This window comes from Ceratina calcarata, unplaced genomic scaffold (genome assembly GCF_001652005.2).
Source record: "Ceratina calcarata isolate Rehan_Ccalc_2016 unplaced genomic scaffold, ASM165200v1 scaffold235.2, whole genome shotgun sequence".
In the NCBI taxonomy this organism is placed as follows: Eukaryota; Metazoa; Arthropoda; class Insecta; order Hymenoptera; family Apidae; genus Ceratina; species Ceratina calcarata.
In genome coordinates, this window is record NW_017145399.1 from 273,364 (window position 1) to 293,592 (window position 20,229).

A 20,229-nucleotide genomic window follows, 5' to 3' on the forward strand; every position below is an offset into this window, starting at 1 on the left:
ATATTATGTCGGTGCATAAGAAATATCATATTAGAAATTGAGAGGGCGACGTTTCATATACATTGAATACAAATGAAATTAAAAAAGTCTTCTTACGAGTCGCGTCTAAAGTCAGACCGGGAGGGCATTCGCAACGGTAGGATCCGTCGGTGTTAACGCAGGTACCACCACCCTTGCAGATACCGCTGTTCAATTCGCACTCGTTCACGTCCACGCAATCCTTGCCAGCGAACTTCGCATATCCTTTCGAGCACTCACAGACAGAGTGATCGCAAAGTTCGCAAGGACTTCCCCAAGCGACACCCACGGAGCAACAGCACTCCGACTTGAGTGCCAATCGTGGCAGATTATATTCGCATCGACCGTCTACCATCTTAGTCCAGCAGGAACCTCTCCTGTTGTCTGAAATTCCAATTATTCTGACTCCTTGCCCGTTTTTCATAGTACGTCGAACGGTTAATTATCTGTTACCCATGCATAAGCGTCCGGTGTGATCTAAAGCGTAACCAGGGGAACACTCGCACTCGTAGGAACCCGGAGTATTTATGCAGATTCCGTTTAAGCAGACATCTGGCTCAAATTCCTCGCACTCGTCTATGTCTTCGCACATGTGGTTCTTCGAGTTCAATCGCGTACCACTCGGACAGACACACTGTGCAAATATCATTGATCTTTTCAAATTTCTACTATGAACAAAGCGTGTCCTCCAACTATGTGCAAGTCTCTCATCTTCGATTTCTACGACATACTATTTACTTGCCTGAAAGCTACCAGGGGTGTTTCGGCAATGACCACCGCTGCATAGAGAACCCTCGAGTTCGCACTCGTTTATGTCGCTACACAGTTTCCCGGTGGCGTCCACTTCGTATCCACTGTCGCAGATGCAACGATAGGTCCCCATGAGATTCTCGCAACCACCGTTCACGCAAATGTTCGGATTTTGCGCGCATTCATTGATATCTGTTTTGTTAGATTAATCGTGAAATTATTGAAACACAAAATTGATTGAAATCAGTTATCGATTATACTAATTAGTGTGCATATAATTTTATAGCAATTATTTATTATATTTATTTAATCACCGTCGCCATTGTATGTCATTCCGGCGCCATGCGGGCACAAAGAATCGAATTCGGTGGTGCCCGGAAGCGGACAGGCTTGACAGGTACTTCCCCAGCCCATTGGTTGTCCAAGTATCACAGTGCAACAGCAACAACTCGATTTCGTCACCGCCGTCGATGTAGGATTTGAACATTGTCCGTCTTTGTACTGCGAGTAGCATAAATCCCTTCTCGTGTCTGATAACAATTCATATATTTATAGGATCATACTTTACTGGAAAACTAGATTCGATATAAAATTGAAATCAACCTAAACAAGACCTTCCATCCAGTCCTAAATTGAACCCTGCGAGGCACTCGCACCGGAAACTGCCAGGAGTATTGATGCAGTGACCATTCTGACATGGTCCGCTTAGGCATTCGTCAATATCTGTCAACGAATGGAAATTTTGCTCTATTGATAGTAAAATGAATGTGAATAAAACGGAGGAAAGTGTGCATACCGATGCAGTGACTTTGATCGGGCCCGATCCGGAAACCGGAGTCGCAGACGCATTTGAAGGAACCTTCCATGTTAACGCATTTCCCATTTTCGCACATCCCGCTCGTGGAACACTCGTCCATGTCCACGCAGAACGTGTTGTCACGCGAAGCGGTGAATCCGGATTGGCAAATGCAATGATACGATCCCGGTGTGTTCTCGCATCGACCGTTCAAACAGATTCTTGGATTGTCGGCACATTCGTTAATGTCTGTACGATAAACGAAAGATTAATTATGTTGATTTTCTATATTGGTTTTTTATGCTTACCGATGCAAGTATTTTTCGTAGGGGACAAAGCGTAGCCGTCGTTGCACTTGCACTTGAACGATCCATTCATATTGATACAATGTCCGTTATTGCACATTCCCGTATCCTGACATTCGTCGTGATCTATCAAATCAAGAATGCTGATATTCGTATTCGTCTTCTTTTATTAGGATTGTTAACATTTTAAAATAAAAATCGCATACCCGTGCAGTATCTTCCTTCGCCGGAAACGACGAATCCCGGCGGACACTGGCACGTGAAGCTCCCCTCGTAATTTTGACACGTGCCACCTTGACAGTATCCCAACAGACACTCGTCGATGTCTTCGCATCTGCCGGCTTTCTTCGTGAATCCGGGATAACAATCGCACTCGTATCCGTCTTTAGTGTCGATGCACTTCCCGTTTCCGCAAATGTCCGGCCTCAACGCGCACTCGTTTATCGCGATGATCGGCTGCAGTTGTTGCAAGCAAAGCCTGTTGTAATCGTCTATAATTGAGTAAATAACACGTGTCCCGTTACTCGCCGTTACTGGTGAACATTATCACCGTCGTCTCGTTACCTTCCTACTTTCGCGTTTCAGCTCGCAAATTTTTCGTTTAACAATTTTTCCTGTTCTACGTACCGCTTCCGGGATTCGGACAAATGTAGCACTGATCGCCCCAACCGCGTCCCATATTTTTCCCGCAACAGCAATCTTTTTTACTCAGCCTCATCGCCAGTCGATTCTTGCATTGCCCGTTTCTGTTCACGGACGTATAACACAGTCCCTGTCTCCCGTCTATCAATTTCACTGACTTAGATATACGATTAATTAAATAAAGATTTGTATCTCGTTAACGCTCTTACCGATGCAGAATTTTCGATCCTGACTCTGAATGAAGCCCGGGTTGCACAGGCAATAATAGCCACCGTTCGTGTTGATGCATCGTCCGTCCGTGCAGATTCCTTCCTCCTGACACTCGTCTCTATCTTTGCACGAATTCGTGTCAGGATCTCTGGCCTGCCCGTCAGGACATTCGCAAGTGAACGAACCAGGGGTGTTAACGCATTTTCCACCCTCGCACAGACCTGGTATCGCCTCGCACTCATTGATATCTACCAGTGAGCGATAAAAATTCTAACGTCACTGTTTTTAAAAGAATAACATAACATTTTTATTCTATCAATGCTTACCAACGCACTGGCCTTGGTTCGTCTTTAAGTGACCCAGCTCGCAGTCGAGCCTGGCTGGACACCTCTCGCAGGGGTGGCCCCAACCTTTGCCCACGGTAGCGCAGCACAACTGGCGCGTGCAAACAACACCCTGTAGGTTCGCCAAACACTGACCATTTTTCACTTTCGTGTAACACGGCCCGGTTCTGCAACAACAATTATCCAAAGGACCATGTCGCTCAAGTAAATTCAGGAAACTTAATTATTTACCTGTAATCCGTTTCGCATCGCCTACCCGTATAGCCGTAAATGCACGCGCAGCGATCCGGACCTATACATCTTCCCTGGTGCAAGCACGGTTCTCGACAGATCGCTAGTTTTCAAAGAAAATTTAACACTCATCCGTGATAAAGATGTTTGTATAAAAAAGCTTTACGACTCACGTTCGTTACAAAATTCTCCCTGATACCCGCTACGACATTGGCATCTCCCGTCCACGCAGTTCCCGTTTATACAGTGCACTCTGCATCTTCCAGATTCACTCTTGTCTAACGCGTTCCCACTTTCGTGCGTGGAAACTACGAGTAATCGAGTTTTTTTCATGTACTGTTTCAAACACGATTCCCTCAAAAAGTATGTTTAATTTATCGAACCTTTGGTTTGACTGATCGTGCAAGCCGAGGCCACGGTGCCACCTTCGCACAAGCAAATATTTGGCCTTATGCATCTGCCAAGTGGACCGCACCGTCTCGAGCATATAGCTGAAAATTTTGCAAATACACCAACCTACAATGAATATCTTAAAATCGTTTGTTCATCGAGTCATCCCCGATGCATAAAATTATCAACGGATTCGTCAAAAGAATATTTCCTTCTCTAGCCATATTTTTTATAACGTTCGGATGAAAAGTATTGTAGAATCGTTTGGGTGCGATTTAAAAATTGCAACATGGAGATCAATACTGATCGATCGAATCTCGAGGACAATGGCAATCAACAGGAAGCGCGTAACAGGCCATTAAAGCAATTTCGTCGATCGAGAAGTCGATCGTTCGTGTCGCATGAACACCCATTTGCCCATTTGCGTGTTACGCAACCGCAATTATTCATCGCGAGCGCGCGCGCGCGCGCGCGCCTCGATCATCGCGATGCTTGCTTCTCCCTCCGCTCCGCAGATATAATGAACGCTGAAATTGAATGCACTCGAGAGACTTATGAGATCACGTCCAATTACGAGGAGATGGGAAAACTCGATTCCGCGATACGCACGTACGTCGGGGTTCGTACTTACGAATTTCGCAGAGGCCGGTCTCCGGCTTCTTCGTCCAGCCTGGGCAGCAATAATTCTTGAATCTTGACCTGCACACGTTCGGTCTGAAAAATTCCATTCGCAGAAATACAAATTAATACACCTGTCTACTAGGTATTAAGACGAAGGAATCGGATATCAGCGAAACTCGTTGGATTTGCGAACTCACTCGTTCGTTTCGCAAAATATAAATGAGAAAATGGACAGGTATTTAACGTACAAATCGTTGTACAATGCTCAGGATAGCTCTTTATACAACTTATATCTGTACGTACATTGTTTAATATAATGTATGCAAATTGTACTGCGTGAAGTATGGTAAAAGGGTAATTAATTCTTTTCTGTCTGGAGAACAATGCTATTTTCCGAGGACTGTGTAGGCATTTTATGGAAGAACGTATCATCGTGAATCCCTGTGGGACAAAGCTTCTCCTCGCGATTCAAAGGATATTTCAATAAAATGTGAACAGCGTCTTCTGTATGAAGTCATTTAATGATCAGCCTTGTACCGTATTTGAAAATCTGCTTAACGACCTCGCGGATCGAAGCTGTCGTCGATCGAATAAGACCTGCGAAATGACCAGAGCCATACGCGTAAGCACGTAATATTGGAACGGGGAGCAAAAAAAGGGGGTCGTGTTTACGGGCGTGTAAATACGCCGACGCGAAGCGAGCCGCGGCGCCGAGGCGCGTAAGTGGAAGTACACACTCAATACTCGACTCATAGGCCGGGGTTTATAGCAGCTGACGTTAATTACCAGCGGCTCGATGTGAATGGCCGCCTTGTTCCGAGGTGGCACACCGCGCATTCTCCTCCCTTTCTTTCTCTATTTCTCTGTACACGGTACCCGATTCGCTTCGGAGCGAAGCGCGTGCCACGCGTTTACCGGCGCGCCGCAAAAAAAAATCCCGTTTCCGCCTTCCGTTTACGTCGCGCGACCCCATTTTCATCGCGCTATCGTCCAAAATCGCTTTTTCGTTTTCTTTTTCATTTGAACCACTTTCCCACTTATTGGGACTTATAATGACACGATCGAGTAATCTACAATTCGATGATAAATCAATTTCGAAAAGGGTCGTTAATTTACATACAGATTGCTTGTAAAGATATTCCCTCGGCTGTAACTTTCACACCTGTTCGTGTAATTATCGCCGATCCAACGGGTCTCCGTGTAAACTATAATCTTCCAATTAAAAGGCACGACGAGAATCGATCATTGTCGAGAGCCACGGTCTACCGACTTTCAGGATCGAGTTACCCGAGTAATTTATCGTTCCAATATTCATTTAAGTGCAAATCTTGTTACAGAAACCGAGCAAAACGAGTAGTAAAACTTTCAGTAAATGTTATCCGACGCTTGGCATACGTCTAGAAATAATCTCTGAGTATGCTAAAAATGTGTGAACAGAAGCATAAATCTTTTGTAACTTGTCCATGACACCAGTTTTAATTTACGAAATGGTTCGCGGTAACGGCATATAACATTGCTCGTGCAATAATCCAATAATCTAACTTGGCGCAAACCTCGATGCGTGTCTAAACAGCCGCGAGCCAGGCTCGGTGTGGGTTTGAAAGTTCAATTGGAAAGTGCACTTAATGGATCTGAAACGGGCCGCTGGAATTACTCTCGTGATGGCGGATTATGGTTCATTAAAATTAAAGGCGATCAAAAGGCGAGTGCGTTGCGTTTAAAGGTTGAACGAGCACGCACTCGCTCACGCATGCCACGGGGTAAAAAAGCAGGCTGGAAAAAACGTGTGGACGAAGGAATTAGGTGCATCGAGCATTATTTACGAGTTCGTCTTGAAAAACTGCTGTCTCCTTTGGAGATTAAAGGAGCCTATTGAGGCCACCCGGTGGTGTTACGAAACCGGACGGGATAATATCAACGGGTTATGATAGGAATTTATTGGTGCCGCTTATTATCCTCTGTCACTGATAATTAGGGAAAGGCGATCAAACTTTTCCCTCGGCAATTGACTCCCCGAGCGGGGACTGTGTCAACTTACAGTAACACTCGCTTCACGTTCTATTAATAATAAGAACATTCTTCTTCTTCTCATCTAACATAAAATACTTTTTTCATACGAGCTTTCACGGTTTACAAGACTGATCCTCTTAGCTTCTCGCGTTATAATCCTAGGCACTTAAGAATTCGGTGAGGAATACGAGGGACGCCACGCGTCGGCGTGCCACCGTCGAAGATAGGATAGGATATTTCACGGCTAATGGGATCATCGCTTACATAATTATATACGGTTAGTCGAGTGGATTACTAGTTGAAAGTTAAGTGGCTCTTTGCGTAACGTGCACGGGGGAGGAAGTGAAAGAAAGGGAACCACGAGGGGGAGGCGTCTTCATTGCATGTTAACCGACACGTTTCGCTTAAAATTGAGACGAGAATTGCCCGGCAATTAAGATCGATTCGGAGAAACGGGGTCAGACGTGAGTATGTAACTCGTCGCGATTCGGCGAAATCACAATTCGACCGGATAAAACCTCGTTGTCGGATGAACCCGATGTCATTCCGAAAGCTGTTCGGTGCTGAATGAACGCGGGACTCCTGCGTGTAGCTGTTAGTCAGCGAGAAAATAATTTTCCGAGAAATTTCAATAATAACAATAAGTCAGTCACGGTAACGAATCAATGAGTCAGTCAGCGTTAATCGTTATTCGCATGCATTACGAGTTTCATCAATGATCAGCTTTTTCTAATTACAAACACCATCTGGGATTTCGTTCGAGTCTTCATTATCCATTTTATCTCAACGATTTGACTAATAAGTTTGTACAGGCTTTTTATGTTCATATTTTCATCAAAGCGTTCGGAAATGTTCGCACGGTTAAACGCGGTGACATAACGTCTCACAGAAAGGGAATTCTTCACATTTTACTGCCTTCGCAATGCGTTCCTTTTCTATAAATTCTTTTCAAAGAAGCATAAATTCTTACATCGACGGTCTCGTGGTTTTCATTACTTATTTCACGCACGCACACCAGTACGCGAACGCGACCCATTAACGCCGGGTACCATTGTCTTCGGAACCATTGAACGGAGATTGAACGGGGGCAACCTTTAAACAGTTTGTCGAAGGCGTCACGCGTAACTCTAGCTGTGCATTATTAATTCGCTCCAGAACATTGTTATCGTCGCGTTTGGAGAAGTACAACCCGATAAATGACAAAGTTCATCGATTGTAGGGCACGAGTTATCTAGCCGGCCGATTACACGCTTCCAGTTATGCTACGCGTAGCCAGCCTCTCTCTCTCTCTCTCTCTCTCCGTGATTTTTCTGAGAGTTTAGAATCGACGGTCATTCAACGAGCATTAACGTTTCGTAGCATTTTCAGTAATGAGTTCATGGGCGTTCTACTCTCTGAAAACGTCATTACTTTCACGATCTATAAAATTCATGTGCTATTTATGAAGCAGATAGGCAACGTAATAATAACGAAATTGGTACGGCGAATTTTCATTTTTTTCTGAAGTTTAATTGAGTGCTCGGGACTCGGGCACTTGATACGAGGAATGATAATTGATGCGACGACGGGATTAACGACGCGGCCGAACGACAGCGGTTAAGGTGGAATCACGTGAAACGTGCTTTTCTAATTGACCGTGACGAGATACCGCCTATGCGACTTTATCAGTGAAAAAGCTAGCTTTTCGATGACCTTCGTTCTCAAGGTTGCTCCTCCATTGACGTGACAATTCGTATAATTCGGATAATTCGACGCGAACATCTCGTATCGCCAGCACGATCTACAATGTAATCATATAATAATGAAAATAGAGTTGATCACAGGGAACTTCTTCATTGCGATTATTACATTACGTAGTTCTCTGCGTAGATTTTGACCCGTCTGATGCAAACGAGGTTCAGTTATTTCACTCAATTTTATAAGAACTCCGTTTCAATTGAAATAATAAAATGGAACTGAATGAAAATATTTTTGGTAGCTGTGAATCGCGCGCGGTACGAAACCGTTGATCGGATTGACGTTATCGCCTCGGCTAATGTCCTGTATTAAGTGAAATCAGGGGATCGAGCGTTAAGTCCGATTTTACTTATTTCACGTATCGAGATTCACCGGCAGAGATCCCACTATCGCGTGCAACGAGCTGCCAAGAATCTTTTACCGTAACAAACTAGTTCCCCCGGCTGCTACCAGCTATACGATACCCTCTCGCTAATGTCCAATACTTTTCCGGCTAATATCGTCGGAGTTGGTGGCTTTTGTATAATAAACCGTCGTCGCACCGGCTTCCACATTCCGATCGCCGGTCGATATCTTCCTTTTCTCGAGCCCGCCTTTTCCTACCTATAGTGTAAGCACTTTTCTGTTAGCTATCGACCAGAAAGGGTTCACTGCAGTAGAAACATAATAGGAAATTCAATTTCCATAGAAGCTTGATTATAAAGTCATTGTTCCTTCGATCTTCTGAAATAATTCAAATATATAGGATCTACCAGTCATTTAAAATTAGTGATGACGTCGTTCTATACTTCTCTTTAATTTTTTGTCGAAGCAGGAAGAATCGATAATTGACTAATGAATCGAGATCCTTGATTCCGAGAGACAAATGAGCGCTGTCGCGTATCTGCGTTTGTACGACAGAATCAAAGATCCCAATTGTAAAGTAAACCGCTGTTTATATCAATTGATTAGTTCTTTCCGGTTTAACGGAGGAAAAGATAACGGTGATTGCGTGCTAAGAAGGCTGAACCGAATATTCCGATTCATCAATGAATTCCTACTATCTCTTCTGAATGAAAGAAAAAAGTGAAACAGTAGGCGTTGTTGCGCAAACATCCTAATTGTACGCTGAACGTCGTGAACTTAGATTAAACGACAGTGATTCGACTCATCGAGGTTCCTACGCTTACCGAGAAGAAATATTTCGTACTCGATGGATGAGTTTACAAGGGGACAGACTAATCGTCATTTGCCAAATAGATTTTGTTAAATCCAGAATTAGTCTTCTATTCGCACCGAAACGAAACCGACTGAAATGAAACGAAATGAAACGCCGGGCGATAACTCTTGGCAAAGTGGGTTATCTGCTCGTTACGTTACGCGCGTTCGCAGTTCAATTCCCATTTTTCTTCTCGCTTTTGTACCCTTGTTCACTGGCGTGGTGGCCCATCTCGTTTCTATTAAGCCACGGCAACCTAAGTTCGCAATAATTCTAGACGAATTCAAACGGATGATGAACCATTATTATCCATGCCTTAGGAACAATTGACCGTTTCAAGGCGGGAACGTTCTTCACGTATTCGCCTGGGAACGTGGCTAAAAGATTGTTTCGTTCAGCCAATTCTCGCTGGGTCGACCTTCCACTGAATTAGGATGCTATTTCAAGTTTAATTCGTCACGTGTAATTACCTGAAGATTTGACCCGCTTTATCCGGAAAGAATCCCGTTCGATCGTTACATATTTTATGATCGGTACTGGCGGTCTAACTTCGTTTAAAACTGGTTGCCAATTAACGTTTAAAACTGAGAGTTCGACATAAATTATATACTTTGGACGTTTACGTCCGAAAATGCAATTCTAGTGGACTAGTTGATCCCATTTATTCTTTACTACAGAAATTATTAGCATATAAAACGTGTCAGGAAATTGGATTGGCAGGTTTCTTAAATAAATATGCGTTTCGAACATTCTGAATCTTATGAGAGTAATTCGAAGGCCAATGACCGCATTAATTACACAATTGCATGAACGCTTGCCTGCTTATTGCGAGACTGATAACGAGTTCTAGTACTTCATCATCGAGTATACGGTTTGCCAGTCGTAATTTTCTATCCCTCTTCCTCTCCTTTTTCGAGCCAGTACAATTTTCGAATTCGGCACCGGAGTTTCGATTTGCTTGATCAAGAAATCAATACTCGAATGAGTAGAAAAGTTTAGTATTATCTGGTCGTGTTTTCGTACCGGCTAAAAAGAAACACGGAGAGCACGTGATAAGTATTAAGACGCGCGGCGTTATGTCACAAGAACGAAAAAAAGAAGTAGAACAGAAAGTCGGAGCGATTTCATTAACCCGTTCCTGTCCCCCGGCGAAGTAAAAATAGAAGCGAGCTGAAAACAGTTTTATCGCCAGCGTTCCCACGTCTGAAACTCGGAAGGTCGGGGAATCTGTCAAATGCCCCGTGTGAGGATTCGATAAAAATTCTCTGCTCCCAACGAGTCGAATTTCAAATAAAAAAAACGGATATCCGTCGACGGTCCTAAAATTTGAAGGAACGCTCCAACAGGCGCAACCATATCTCTGATCTCACGAAAATTACTGTCCCGCGATCTACGATCACGATCGACAGCCGCGATACCTCGAATTGGCTGGTTCGCGTTTCACACTCTCAGGGAAGCTGCGTTCTCTGTACTCCTCGTTACGAGTACTTACGTACAACTGGATACTCACCCGAGAGGCGGCACCGATTGCAGGGTGTTATCCAGATCCAGGACGGTCGGGCTGGTCGTGTAACGTTGTTGCTGGCCCGCGCTCGACGCACCTCGGGGTAGAATCAGCATGAACCAGGCGGCGAGCAGCAACATCGCTCTCGACGTTTCGGCGATCATCATCGAGATTCGCGTTAACACTTCTCCACGCGTGTGTGACGATTCGTTCGTTCGTTACACGACCGATCGTCTCATGATCGATCGCAAACACGGAACACAGCAAGTCTCAAACGATATATCAACGCCGGTTGGCGATCGACACCGCGATCGGTTCCTCGATCATGGTTCCCGATCGATGACTGCTGGACGCTGGGTAATATGACGCGCGCGGAATTCTGTAATAAACGTGTCTCTGACGAGTACCAGAGGGGAATTTCTTTTCTATTTGCTACTAGTTCAAGCCGGAGGCTTCCGAACGGAATCGCAGACGGATTTGTTAATAATTTTACGTACCACGATTGAACGAAAATTCGAACGGCAAGGGTATCGTTGTTGGAAGTTCCCCGAATCGGAACAGTAATTGTAATTGAAATAATGGAACGCTTGTAATTACTCATTTCGCGCGAACAGTGAGAATCTCGCCACGTACGACGAGCGAGGAGACAACGGGAGATAATAAATTGTCGCGATTCCGTGCTCTGCTGACTATGACGCGTTTCCGGAAGCGCCAAATTGGTACGATGAGATAGATGCTAACTATCTTTTGATATACATAAATATTCACAATAGCTATTGTTCCTCCGTTTACAGAACTACCAGTCTGGTCTACGAAATTTAGTTTTAATGTTCTATGATCGTATCAAGATTTTATTTATCTACACCGAATACTGGAAGTTTACTCTGGCTAATAAAAAATTTGACAAGAGTACGAAGGTTTATCGTACGAAGAGTTTTAATACGAATTTCGGATACATGTGTTCAAAATATTTTCTTCGTATGCTAATCGAGACTTTGTACAAGACTGGGAAAGCCCTTTTCGGTGGAAAAAGGGAAAAAGGTTGGTCGGAAATTCGCGAACACATAGATACGTACACCCGCTTTCACTCGTTATCATAATATAAGAGCGGACCGAGCAGAGGCTATCATTAAAGTTCCATAAAGTCTGGTATGTTCCTGCTAAACTCGTGTAAAAACAGATCAGTCCGGTTCGCACGTTCTATTACTAACTAGAAGGAGGCAACGAATTGATAAACGCAGCGTTAGAGAAACGGAACAACGAATCCCACCCTCCAACGAATTCTCTGCTAATTAGTCATTGCGACAATGATTATTCACTCTTTGTTCTCAAACTAGATGAGCTACTTTAGGAGATAGAAGTTTTGTCAAATGTTTACATTAAATGAATTTCATAAAATAGTTTTAAGAAGATCATTTAGAGACGAGAGAGACTTCCAACAACGTCAAAATCTACTTCCGCCACTTTTGCCACTTAGCGTCATACCTGTTAATGAAACTATCAACATTACTCCGCCACGAGCAACTTAAAGTTCACTTTCAAGCTTCGGATCCAAGTTCCATTCATCGGCTTCGGTTACGCGACTCATACCCAGTAATTAAAAAAGGAAAACGGTCTTGCGATCCACCCTCTGATTCTTTTAATCCATCCCCCGAGAGGACGCAAGGTTGAAACTTTTCAGATAGAACGAAACACGGTGAGATAGAAGCGCACTGCACGTTTTCACGCGGTTTCCGCGGAGGGTAAAGGAAGACCGGAGGAGGGAACGAGCCCCGAAAAGATGCGGCGACGGGACTCGACGCGAGACTGGAGCAGCAGATTCTGAACGAGCCGCACCGAGAGAGGGCTCATCTAGAATCTAGAGGAGAGAAGAGGCCCTCTTTCCTCGTCTTCGTCTTCTCGTCCCTCCTCTTTCCCTCCTTCCTTTCCCTCTTCGCTCTGGAGCCCTGCTAAGCGCTGAGCGACCGCTGCGTCCAGCTGACGGCTGAGAGAACACCGAGACCCGGAGAAGAGAACACCAACGGATCCCACCCTGCCCTTTTTTTTTATCCTCCTCTTCGTCCTTGTCAACGCGCGTGAACACGAGACATTCGAGAAAATTGATACACTCCCAGATGAATAGGCATACAGTGTTTTTCTGTGAATCAGGAACAAATTCGAATTTTATTTTTGGAAACTATAATTAACGCGTTTTGGGGTTGCAAACTGGAAGTTGAAAAATTAATCAAAAAGGTTCGTTAAGAGCATCGATAAAATCTCATTGCGAATTCTAAACATTGTAACATCTTAATTAAGAAAACTTTCGCAATAAAATGTATGTGGATGGTCGTTATCGAACGAGGCTGATTGAGAAACGACATTGGCCTCTGCGTTCTGGACCAATAACCGTGTTAAGAAGCCATCGGCTTCCGGCCATTTCGATTAAAAACGTCCATTGTCAACGCTAATACTTGCGTCGATGTTGTTCCATGCTCGAGGATAAAAAGAAAACAAAAAATACACGCAAGTAGCAGTGAAAAATTTAATCGAACACGAAGGCACATTCTTTTTATTGTCGTTACGTAATCGCGCTGTCTCGTGGCTTTGCGTATGCGGGTGGTTGACAACGAGATGCAGATTCATCGAGTTTCCTTGACACAGAGGTTAAAAGTTAACTGTGTACATGATTAACTTCCTCGTTATCCTTTCATTGCAGCATTGTTCTTTTATAAACATAGTCGATAACCGTACATCTGCAGATATTTATGACCGTTGTACTATTTTAATCTGTTTCCTTTACCCACAATCGCAAAAAAAATTGATATGATCAACAAACTATGCACCATTATCGGAAATATTTATTCTAAACGTTTTTAATCGAATTTTTTAAATGTATGCAATTTTACGTAAATCTGCACGTGACTCAAGATAGTTTTATGCGTTCGCGAGGAGAAAAACAAGGCGAGAGATGACACAAAAGCTAACGGGGACACGAAAATCGCGTAGCGAAACCTTTACTCGGTTCGCGGCCCTCGAGCGCCGATAACAGCCATTCCGTAATTTTTCCGCGACTAAATGATTTTGTCCGTCGACGGTGAAAATTGTCGGCCGACCTTCACGCCGAGATCGGCGATGATTAACTGTGTCCATTTTCCCTGTTTTACACAAGCGGCCCGTTTAACGGCCGTAAAACGAGAGAAACTAGCGCAGAGGAGTTTTACTGATGCCGCCTGAGATACGTCAGCGTTCTGCGTTTTATGATCAACAATGTAGCTTTCTGTGGAATTAGAAGTTGCCAACGAGGTAATTAACACGGAATTTATTCAAGAATTTCACAACTAAGGAAATCAAGTATTCGAGGAAAGTATCCATGTTGTTGTTCGAGTGTATGTAGAAAATTGATCGAGGTTCGAGTTCTCCTTCGACTGTACTTTCTTCGCCGAGCTGAAATCACGTGCAGCGAGTCCAGACCCCTTGGAAGATGCCGTAACGACAAAAAGTGGAAGGTTTTAAAGTAAAAGTCACGCTGACGCGGAATAATCCATGACTAAACTCATACCTTCTTCATTCGGTTCTCCAAGTCTTAAGAACGTTCGTTTATTATGTACATAGAAAAGTTAACACGCTCCTCCATTCTCGGCCGGCGAATCAATCTTCATTTTCTCTATCTACATACTTTATTCACCGGTGCCCGTTCCATTAAATTCGAACATCAGCATGCTCCCGTTGATAAATCTTAATCTTATCCGGCAAGAGCTGTTGGTAGTCGTTGAACACGCGCGTGAGTCAGATGTATTTGTAAGGTGCATCGGTATCGGTGGTTCGTAAATGCCATCCGGATCGTAATTCGTTCGGCGACACGCAACAAACACGATCAACACCGATTACGCGTTCGCGATTACTGCCACCGACGAGCGAACGCGAATAGCTTCGGCAACGTGAATGCACCTGCAGTCAACGTGCACGCCACGAACGTTCGCGCTCCCGTGATTTATTACAGTATTCTATTCTTTTCTATACACTCACCATAATCAAACGAATTCCGAGTACTAAAAGTGGACTATAAAAGCAAATCATGTTCATCTTTTCTTTATTCCACCTATCACTAAATTTCTACGACATAAACCAAGAAACCAACCAACGGATAAAGGAAAGGCACATTAACCATGCGCAAGAGGATAAGATCGAACGTGAATGTTCGCAAAACGCTGTGTCTGTTCTTTGACCCAGACCTCGCTTCGCCGCGCAAGTTTTGTGTAATAATTTTGCTAGAGACGCGGCAAGGACTGGTTTCGGATGAAAAATGAAGGGACTGGATCGTACGTGGTACTTTTCTTTTCCAGTGGCGAGCGTCGTTAAAAGATACCCTCGCCGACGATGCTTACACGCATCAGTAAAGTGTGCAGACATCGGCTTACAGGAATGTATAGGCGACCTCAACCCCTTAAGCCATATACGTATACATCATTGAGGATCGTATGAACGATTATGAGTATCACGAATGTTGAACTCGCAAAAGTGTACTATGTCAATAATGTATTCCTTTTATTAATAAATTCATACTGAACACATGCTGGCAGAAGAAAATTCCTATCCTTAATTAACTGCAATTTTAAGAGGAGATAAAATCTATAAACTTGCACCCGTGATAGTCCGTCCGATTCAGATATGTAAATAGCGGTGAAAAATCGCGTACGCTCGGGATCGAGACGAAACATCGATCGTCATCGTTTAGAAGTATGATACGCGGTAGGTTCGTTTCATGGACTCGTCGGGAAAGTCGATGGAATCTGCGCGAGGAATGTCGCTTCACCGGAATATGCATGACGCTGGAAGTTCCGGCGATTAGTAAGGACAAGGTTCAAGTCAGTAATTAGAGACACTTTTCGCTGAACGGAATCGTGGCGGACTGTGTAAGCACTGCACCGCGGCGTTGTTAGCGCATATCTCAAACAATTTTTAGATCTTAAGTGTCGAAACTGTTCCGATAGGGAAACCGTGGTAAGGTAGGATTATATACGAGGTTGAAAACAAAATTAAACGTGTAGCATCTTCTATTTAAGCATCGCTGGAGCAAACGGATGCTCGACTGTACTTAGGCTTATACTCTACCTAGGCTTAATTAGTCTAATTAAATATTCTGTTCTTATTGAACCAGAGGATATTATAATTAATTTTAAACTCGGACCATCATCGGTCCATTAAGTATTCTTCGATTTTTTGCTCTTCTTCGTGTTCTTGGTAGACTTGATGGTCTTAGTTTGAGTCGACTTGGTGCTGGGGGGTGCCGAAGGTTTCATACTGCGCACGTATAAGTTCCGCGCGTCGTACGCGTCGTCCAACGCAGCTCTTCTGCACCAAAAAGATTCTTTGTACGTGCCGTAAAGCGAATCCTGCTGTTCCTGCTGCTTCTTCATTAGACTGTTCAACTCGTCGAGGAAGTACGCGTAGTCCTCTTGAGCGTAAATGATGTTCATCATGCGAATATTCCTCATCATCTCCTCGTCCGCGTCCGTCTTCACCCACGACTCGTCCTCTTCGTCCTCTTTGATCTTGTACAGCGAAACGTTCAGCGGTGGAAGTCTACGAAGCGCCGAAGGCGGCTTCAAGGTCCTCTCCTCGAAACGAGACCCCATTGATAGCTCGGACGTGTCGCCGATCAGCGACGGTTGACTGTCCCTCTTTGTCACCGATCTCATGGAATGACTCGATGATTTCCTTTCGAACGAACCCGCCGAGATTTCTGGTCTCACCTCGTGTTTCTTTATGAAAGCTTCCCGCAGTTCTCTGCCGCGTTCCAAACTGTCAGGGTTCTCCTTTGCCCATTCCTCCTTCATCCGCGCTATCGCCTCTTCTTTTGTCCTATCTTGCGATATCTAGACGTCGAAGGAGTCGTCATCTTTTATCTATTTACCAGAGGTAATTTTACTCTAATAAGCCGATTGTCATGCATACCTCTAATCCGCTTTCGGAGTCGGTGACCACTTGGAGGATCCAATAAGGTGACTCGAGGGTGGAACTATTGTCGACCGATTGCTTCGAAACTTTTCTCGATCTCACGGACTCTGCCTTGGATACTCTGCCCGCGCTCAAGCAAGAGGGTAGCTTCGTTTTCATCACAGAACCCGTTGGTTTTATCTTAAATTCTGACACCAAACACCATTCCGCCCTCGTCAACGGCCAACTGTCATCGAGCACCGTAGCTTCCACGTGATAAACTTTGTCCTCCTCGATCGTTGTCTTCGATCCACTCTTGTCTTTTTCTAAATCGTTTTTGCTTTCGGTTTCACCTTTTCCGACCTCGCCAGAGTAAATGCTACCCTCCTTCTCTTCCCGAGAATCATCAGGCTTTAAAAATTCGATCGAGCTCGACTCTTTTTCGACTCCGAGATACACCATCGGCAAAATGACTACGTACGTTCCTTTTATTTGCGACAATACACGACCTTTCGTGTTTGTCACACTAAATTTCATTCTCACTCTCTCGTACGACACCCTCAGCCTGAAAGACACTATACTAGGCTTCGCCACTCGTACGATCCATTTGGAGATGAAATTCTTCGAATTTGGAATATAGCTATTCGATAATTCTTGCATCGTCAACAGAGGAGGCGTCGTTATCGTTGGAATCCATTCTTCGTTAGTCAAGAAACGAAATGCCGGTTGTCCTTTAACTGTAGTTATACTCAGGGTCCAGGGTAGTTCCTTCAACGTTTGCTCGTTGCTCCAGCAATAACAAAATATCGTGTAACCCAATTTCGTGTATGCATACCGAGTGGTAACCACGTTGTTAATCACTCGTACCATCTCCAAGTCAGTCTCGTTGTTAAACGCGCGTACACAATACCTCTCTATATCTATGAATAAATCAATATTCGCTGTGACGGTTTCAGCAACTTGAGAGTTCACCACGAACCTTGCAACAGGCAGCCACTGATTCGGTTTCACATTCGTCAACGTGCCCTTCAATTCCTGCTCTTGCAACGTGTACTCGAAGTCTCTCGAGCAATGATAAATTTCGTACATCTTGTCATGGTGCTTCAACATGTTCCTTAGTATTTGATTCGCTAGAGATTCTCGTTTATTATAATTAAACAACTCCGCGATCTTCAGCAAATTTGTTAAAACCTGTTCGTGCTGTCTATGAGTAGGATCGTGGATTCTTCGATACTTTCTAATAATAATCATTTTGAAAAACGACTGTATCACGTTTGCAGCTTTCTGCTTCTCGAGCGTGATCTCGTCGTCGATAGAATCCTCTCTCTGCTGAAATAGACTGCTTCCGTATTTCTCAGTGTTCATTTCTCGTAGACTCTCTATCAGCGTCGAAATCGATTTGAATCGTTCTGTGCCAATGGTAGGATCTAAAAAGAATATTCTCAAAGCCCGCACCATATTTGGGAACTCGTTCTCCGGCACGATTCTTCTAATGAACTGCACCTTCTCCTCGAGAAAATAATCGTGTATCTGATTGTAAAACAGTTTGTTCTCCCACGTTCGTTCCGCGGCAGGTGGCAAGTAGCTGCTATAGTAAACCCTCAATCCGTCTAAATATTTTTCGGTGCCAAACGTTTGGTACGCGCTGCTGACGGAGTTGCTGACGTGCTTCGCGATCGTGTCGACTGTTTCAGACTCGGTGCACATCAACTGGTACATTTTCTTCTTGTCACCCACGTGAAAAATCGTGTCCGACGAGATCGTGACGTAGCAATCGGACACCGAGTGACAGTAGAGTCGCAGCAGGTGCCTGCCACGATTTATTTCCAGCACCGTCGACTTCGTACCCGCGGTCACGATCGACGCTAAGCAATTCGATTTTTCCGCTCTATGGAAGAAGCTGTGCTTCTCCACGATCAGACTGTCCTTGTTTCCCTCCAGTATCACCTTGGAGGAGGTGATATCCTTTTGGTCGTAGTTCTCCTCAAAAGTGTCGACGGAAACTTGGAACGTGGAGAAGTTGATCAGGAAGAACTTTTCGTCCAACGAATCGACGAAGATGTACAAAGGTTCGTTTCTTGTTACTTTTATCTCGTGCGGCCAAGTATACGTATCGACGAATTCAGAAACCTTCAACACTCTGTTCAGCGAGCTTCTCCTGCTGCTTTTCTTCTCTGATTTCTGATCGTACGATTGTTTCGTCGCGAAACGATCAGACAATCTCGCAGTATATTGGAAATAATCTAGTTTGTAGAAAAAGTGAACATCTTTTATAAAAGGCTCCATTTTGTTGAAATCCGCCCAGAAACTAATATCTCGCAGCGGCAGCTCGTCTTCGATCTTTTTCTTAGTCTTCTCTTCGGTCTCCCGCTTTTGATATTTACTTATCGATGTTCCTACGTCAGTCTGCTTATCCGTGATACTATTTTGAATATTTTCCTTTGTGTTCGTATTATATTTGTTAATCACACTCTCTTCGCACTTTTTTAACGGGCTAACGACTTTCAACGACCGTATCGGCACGAAGTATTCGATTGGGTCGATTATTCCTTCACTGATTGCCCATTTCAACCATCGAAACAGCTTCCATCTCGCTAACGGAGGTTTCACCTGTGTTTCGTTTCAATATTTTTATCACTCACCATCTACATTTTCTATTATCGTGTTTCGATTCGGTTACAGGACGTACATCTTTGGGATCCAATGGAATATCACGAGACTGAGATATATAAATAAAATGACTCAGGCAAGGGGCTAAATCCGACGTAATATCTGAAGATACTTTCTTCATTTCCTCTAAACCGAGAAATAGAGTGATTGGTTCGGGCTTAGTTAACGATTTCAATTTAGATTTATCAGTTGTCGCCTTAGACTTTTTCGAATGCTCCGTTCCCTTAGATCTTTTCGTCCGCGCCGTGCTGCTTTTCGCATCTTTGCTCTTCTTAGACCTTGTAACTACTATTTGTAAAGAGTTAATATTTTTGCATAAGCAGTACATGGGAGGGAATTAACCTAGGCTTTCCTGATCCGGGACTTCCGCTTCCCATTCGAAATGATCCGCGTACTTCCTTAAGAAATCCCATTTATCTTGAGGAGATAAATACGCGATGTCTAGCCTCAGACAAACCCAGCCTATTTTTTTACAAGGAATGACGAATCAGAAAATCAGATGGATTTCTGTAATCTTTGTTCCGTTTTACCGGTTAGACAAGTGACAGGATGAAAATCTACGATTTCGTTGTAGCCGCACCAGGTCAGCGCGCATAATTTCAATACAGCCTTGGATAGAATCATTGGCCATAGTTCAAAGTTGTTTATAGTTCGAGGTAAAAGTGGAACTTTCTCTGCATCCACTGGTATCATATCGTCAACCAGAATCTGGCGCCAGGCTCCCAGAAAATACAGTCTCACAATGTATTTGCCTTAAATACAATAAAATTACTTAATAGTTTCAATTTCTTATTCTTAAGGATGTATTGGCTATACAGTCAATCCCAAAAGTTTATGCACTTTAGAAACGCATTTTTTAAAAAGAAGTCAGACGTCGGAAGAACATT

General features: G+C 43.9%; 2 protein-coding genes across 2 annotated transcripts in view; both read right to left on the minus strand.

The window, feature by feature from the left end:
- LOC108622716 (fibrillin-2) overlaps positions 1-12,591 on the minus strand; it is a 21,093-nt gene extending 8,502 nt beyond the window's left edge. Inside the window, 17 exon segments of the mRNA XM_026811698.1 lie at positions 71-402; positions 472-652; positions 761-960; positions 1,083-1,298; positions 1,372-1,491; positions 1,565-1,813; positions 1,873-1,995; positions 2,076-2,360; positions 2,497-2,652; positions 2,721-2,969; positions 3,048-3,232; positions 3,297-3,399; positions 3,470-3,604; positions 3,680-3,787; positions 4,318-4,400; positions 10,763-11,135; positions 12,242-12,591. Of these exon segments, the coding sequence (XP_026667499.1) occupies positions 71-402; positions 472-652; positions 761-960; positions 1,083-1,298; positions 1,372-1,491; positions 1,565-1,813; positions 1,873-1,995; positions 2,076-2,360; positions 2,497-2,652; positions 2,721-2,969; positions 3,048-3,232; positions 3,297-3,399; positions 3,470-3,604; positions 3,680-3,787; positions 4,318-4,400; positions 10,763-10,923 (2,886 nt within the window). The 5' untranslated portion in view covers positions 10,924-11,135; positions 12,242-12,591.
- A 3,345-nt stretch (positions 12,592-15,936) lies between these two features.
- LOC108622717 (uncharacterized) overlaps positions 15,937-20,229 on the minus strand; it is a 7,313-nt gene continuing 3,020 nt past the window's right edge. The window contains exons 4-9 of the mRNA XM_018020774.1: positions 19,873-20,050; positions 19,685-19,804; positions 19,362-19,630; positions 17,056-19,282; positions 16,691-16,992; positions 15,937-16,611 (exon numbers count right to left, since the gene is read on the minus strand). Coding sequence (XP_017876263.1) covers positions 15,937-16,611; positions 16,691-16,992; positions 17,056-19,282; positions 19,362-19,630; positions 19,685-19,804; positions 19,873-20,050 — 3,771 coding nt within the window. The remainder of the gene's footprint in view (positions 16,612-16,690; positions 16,993-17,055; positions 19,283-19,361; positions 19,631-19,684; positions 19,805-19,872; positions 20,051-20,229) is intronic.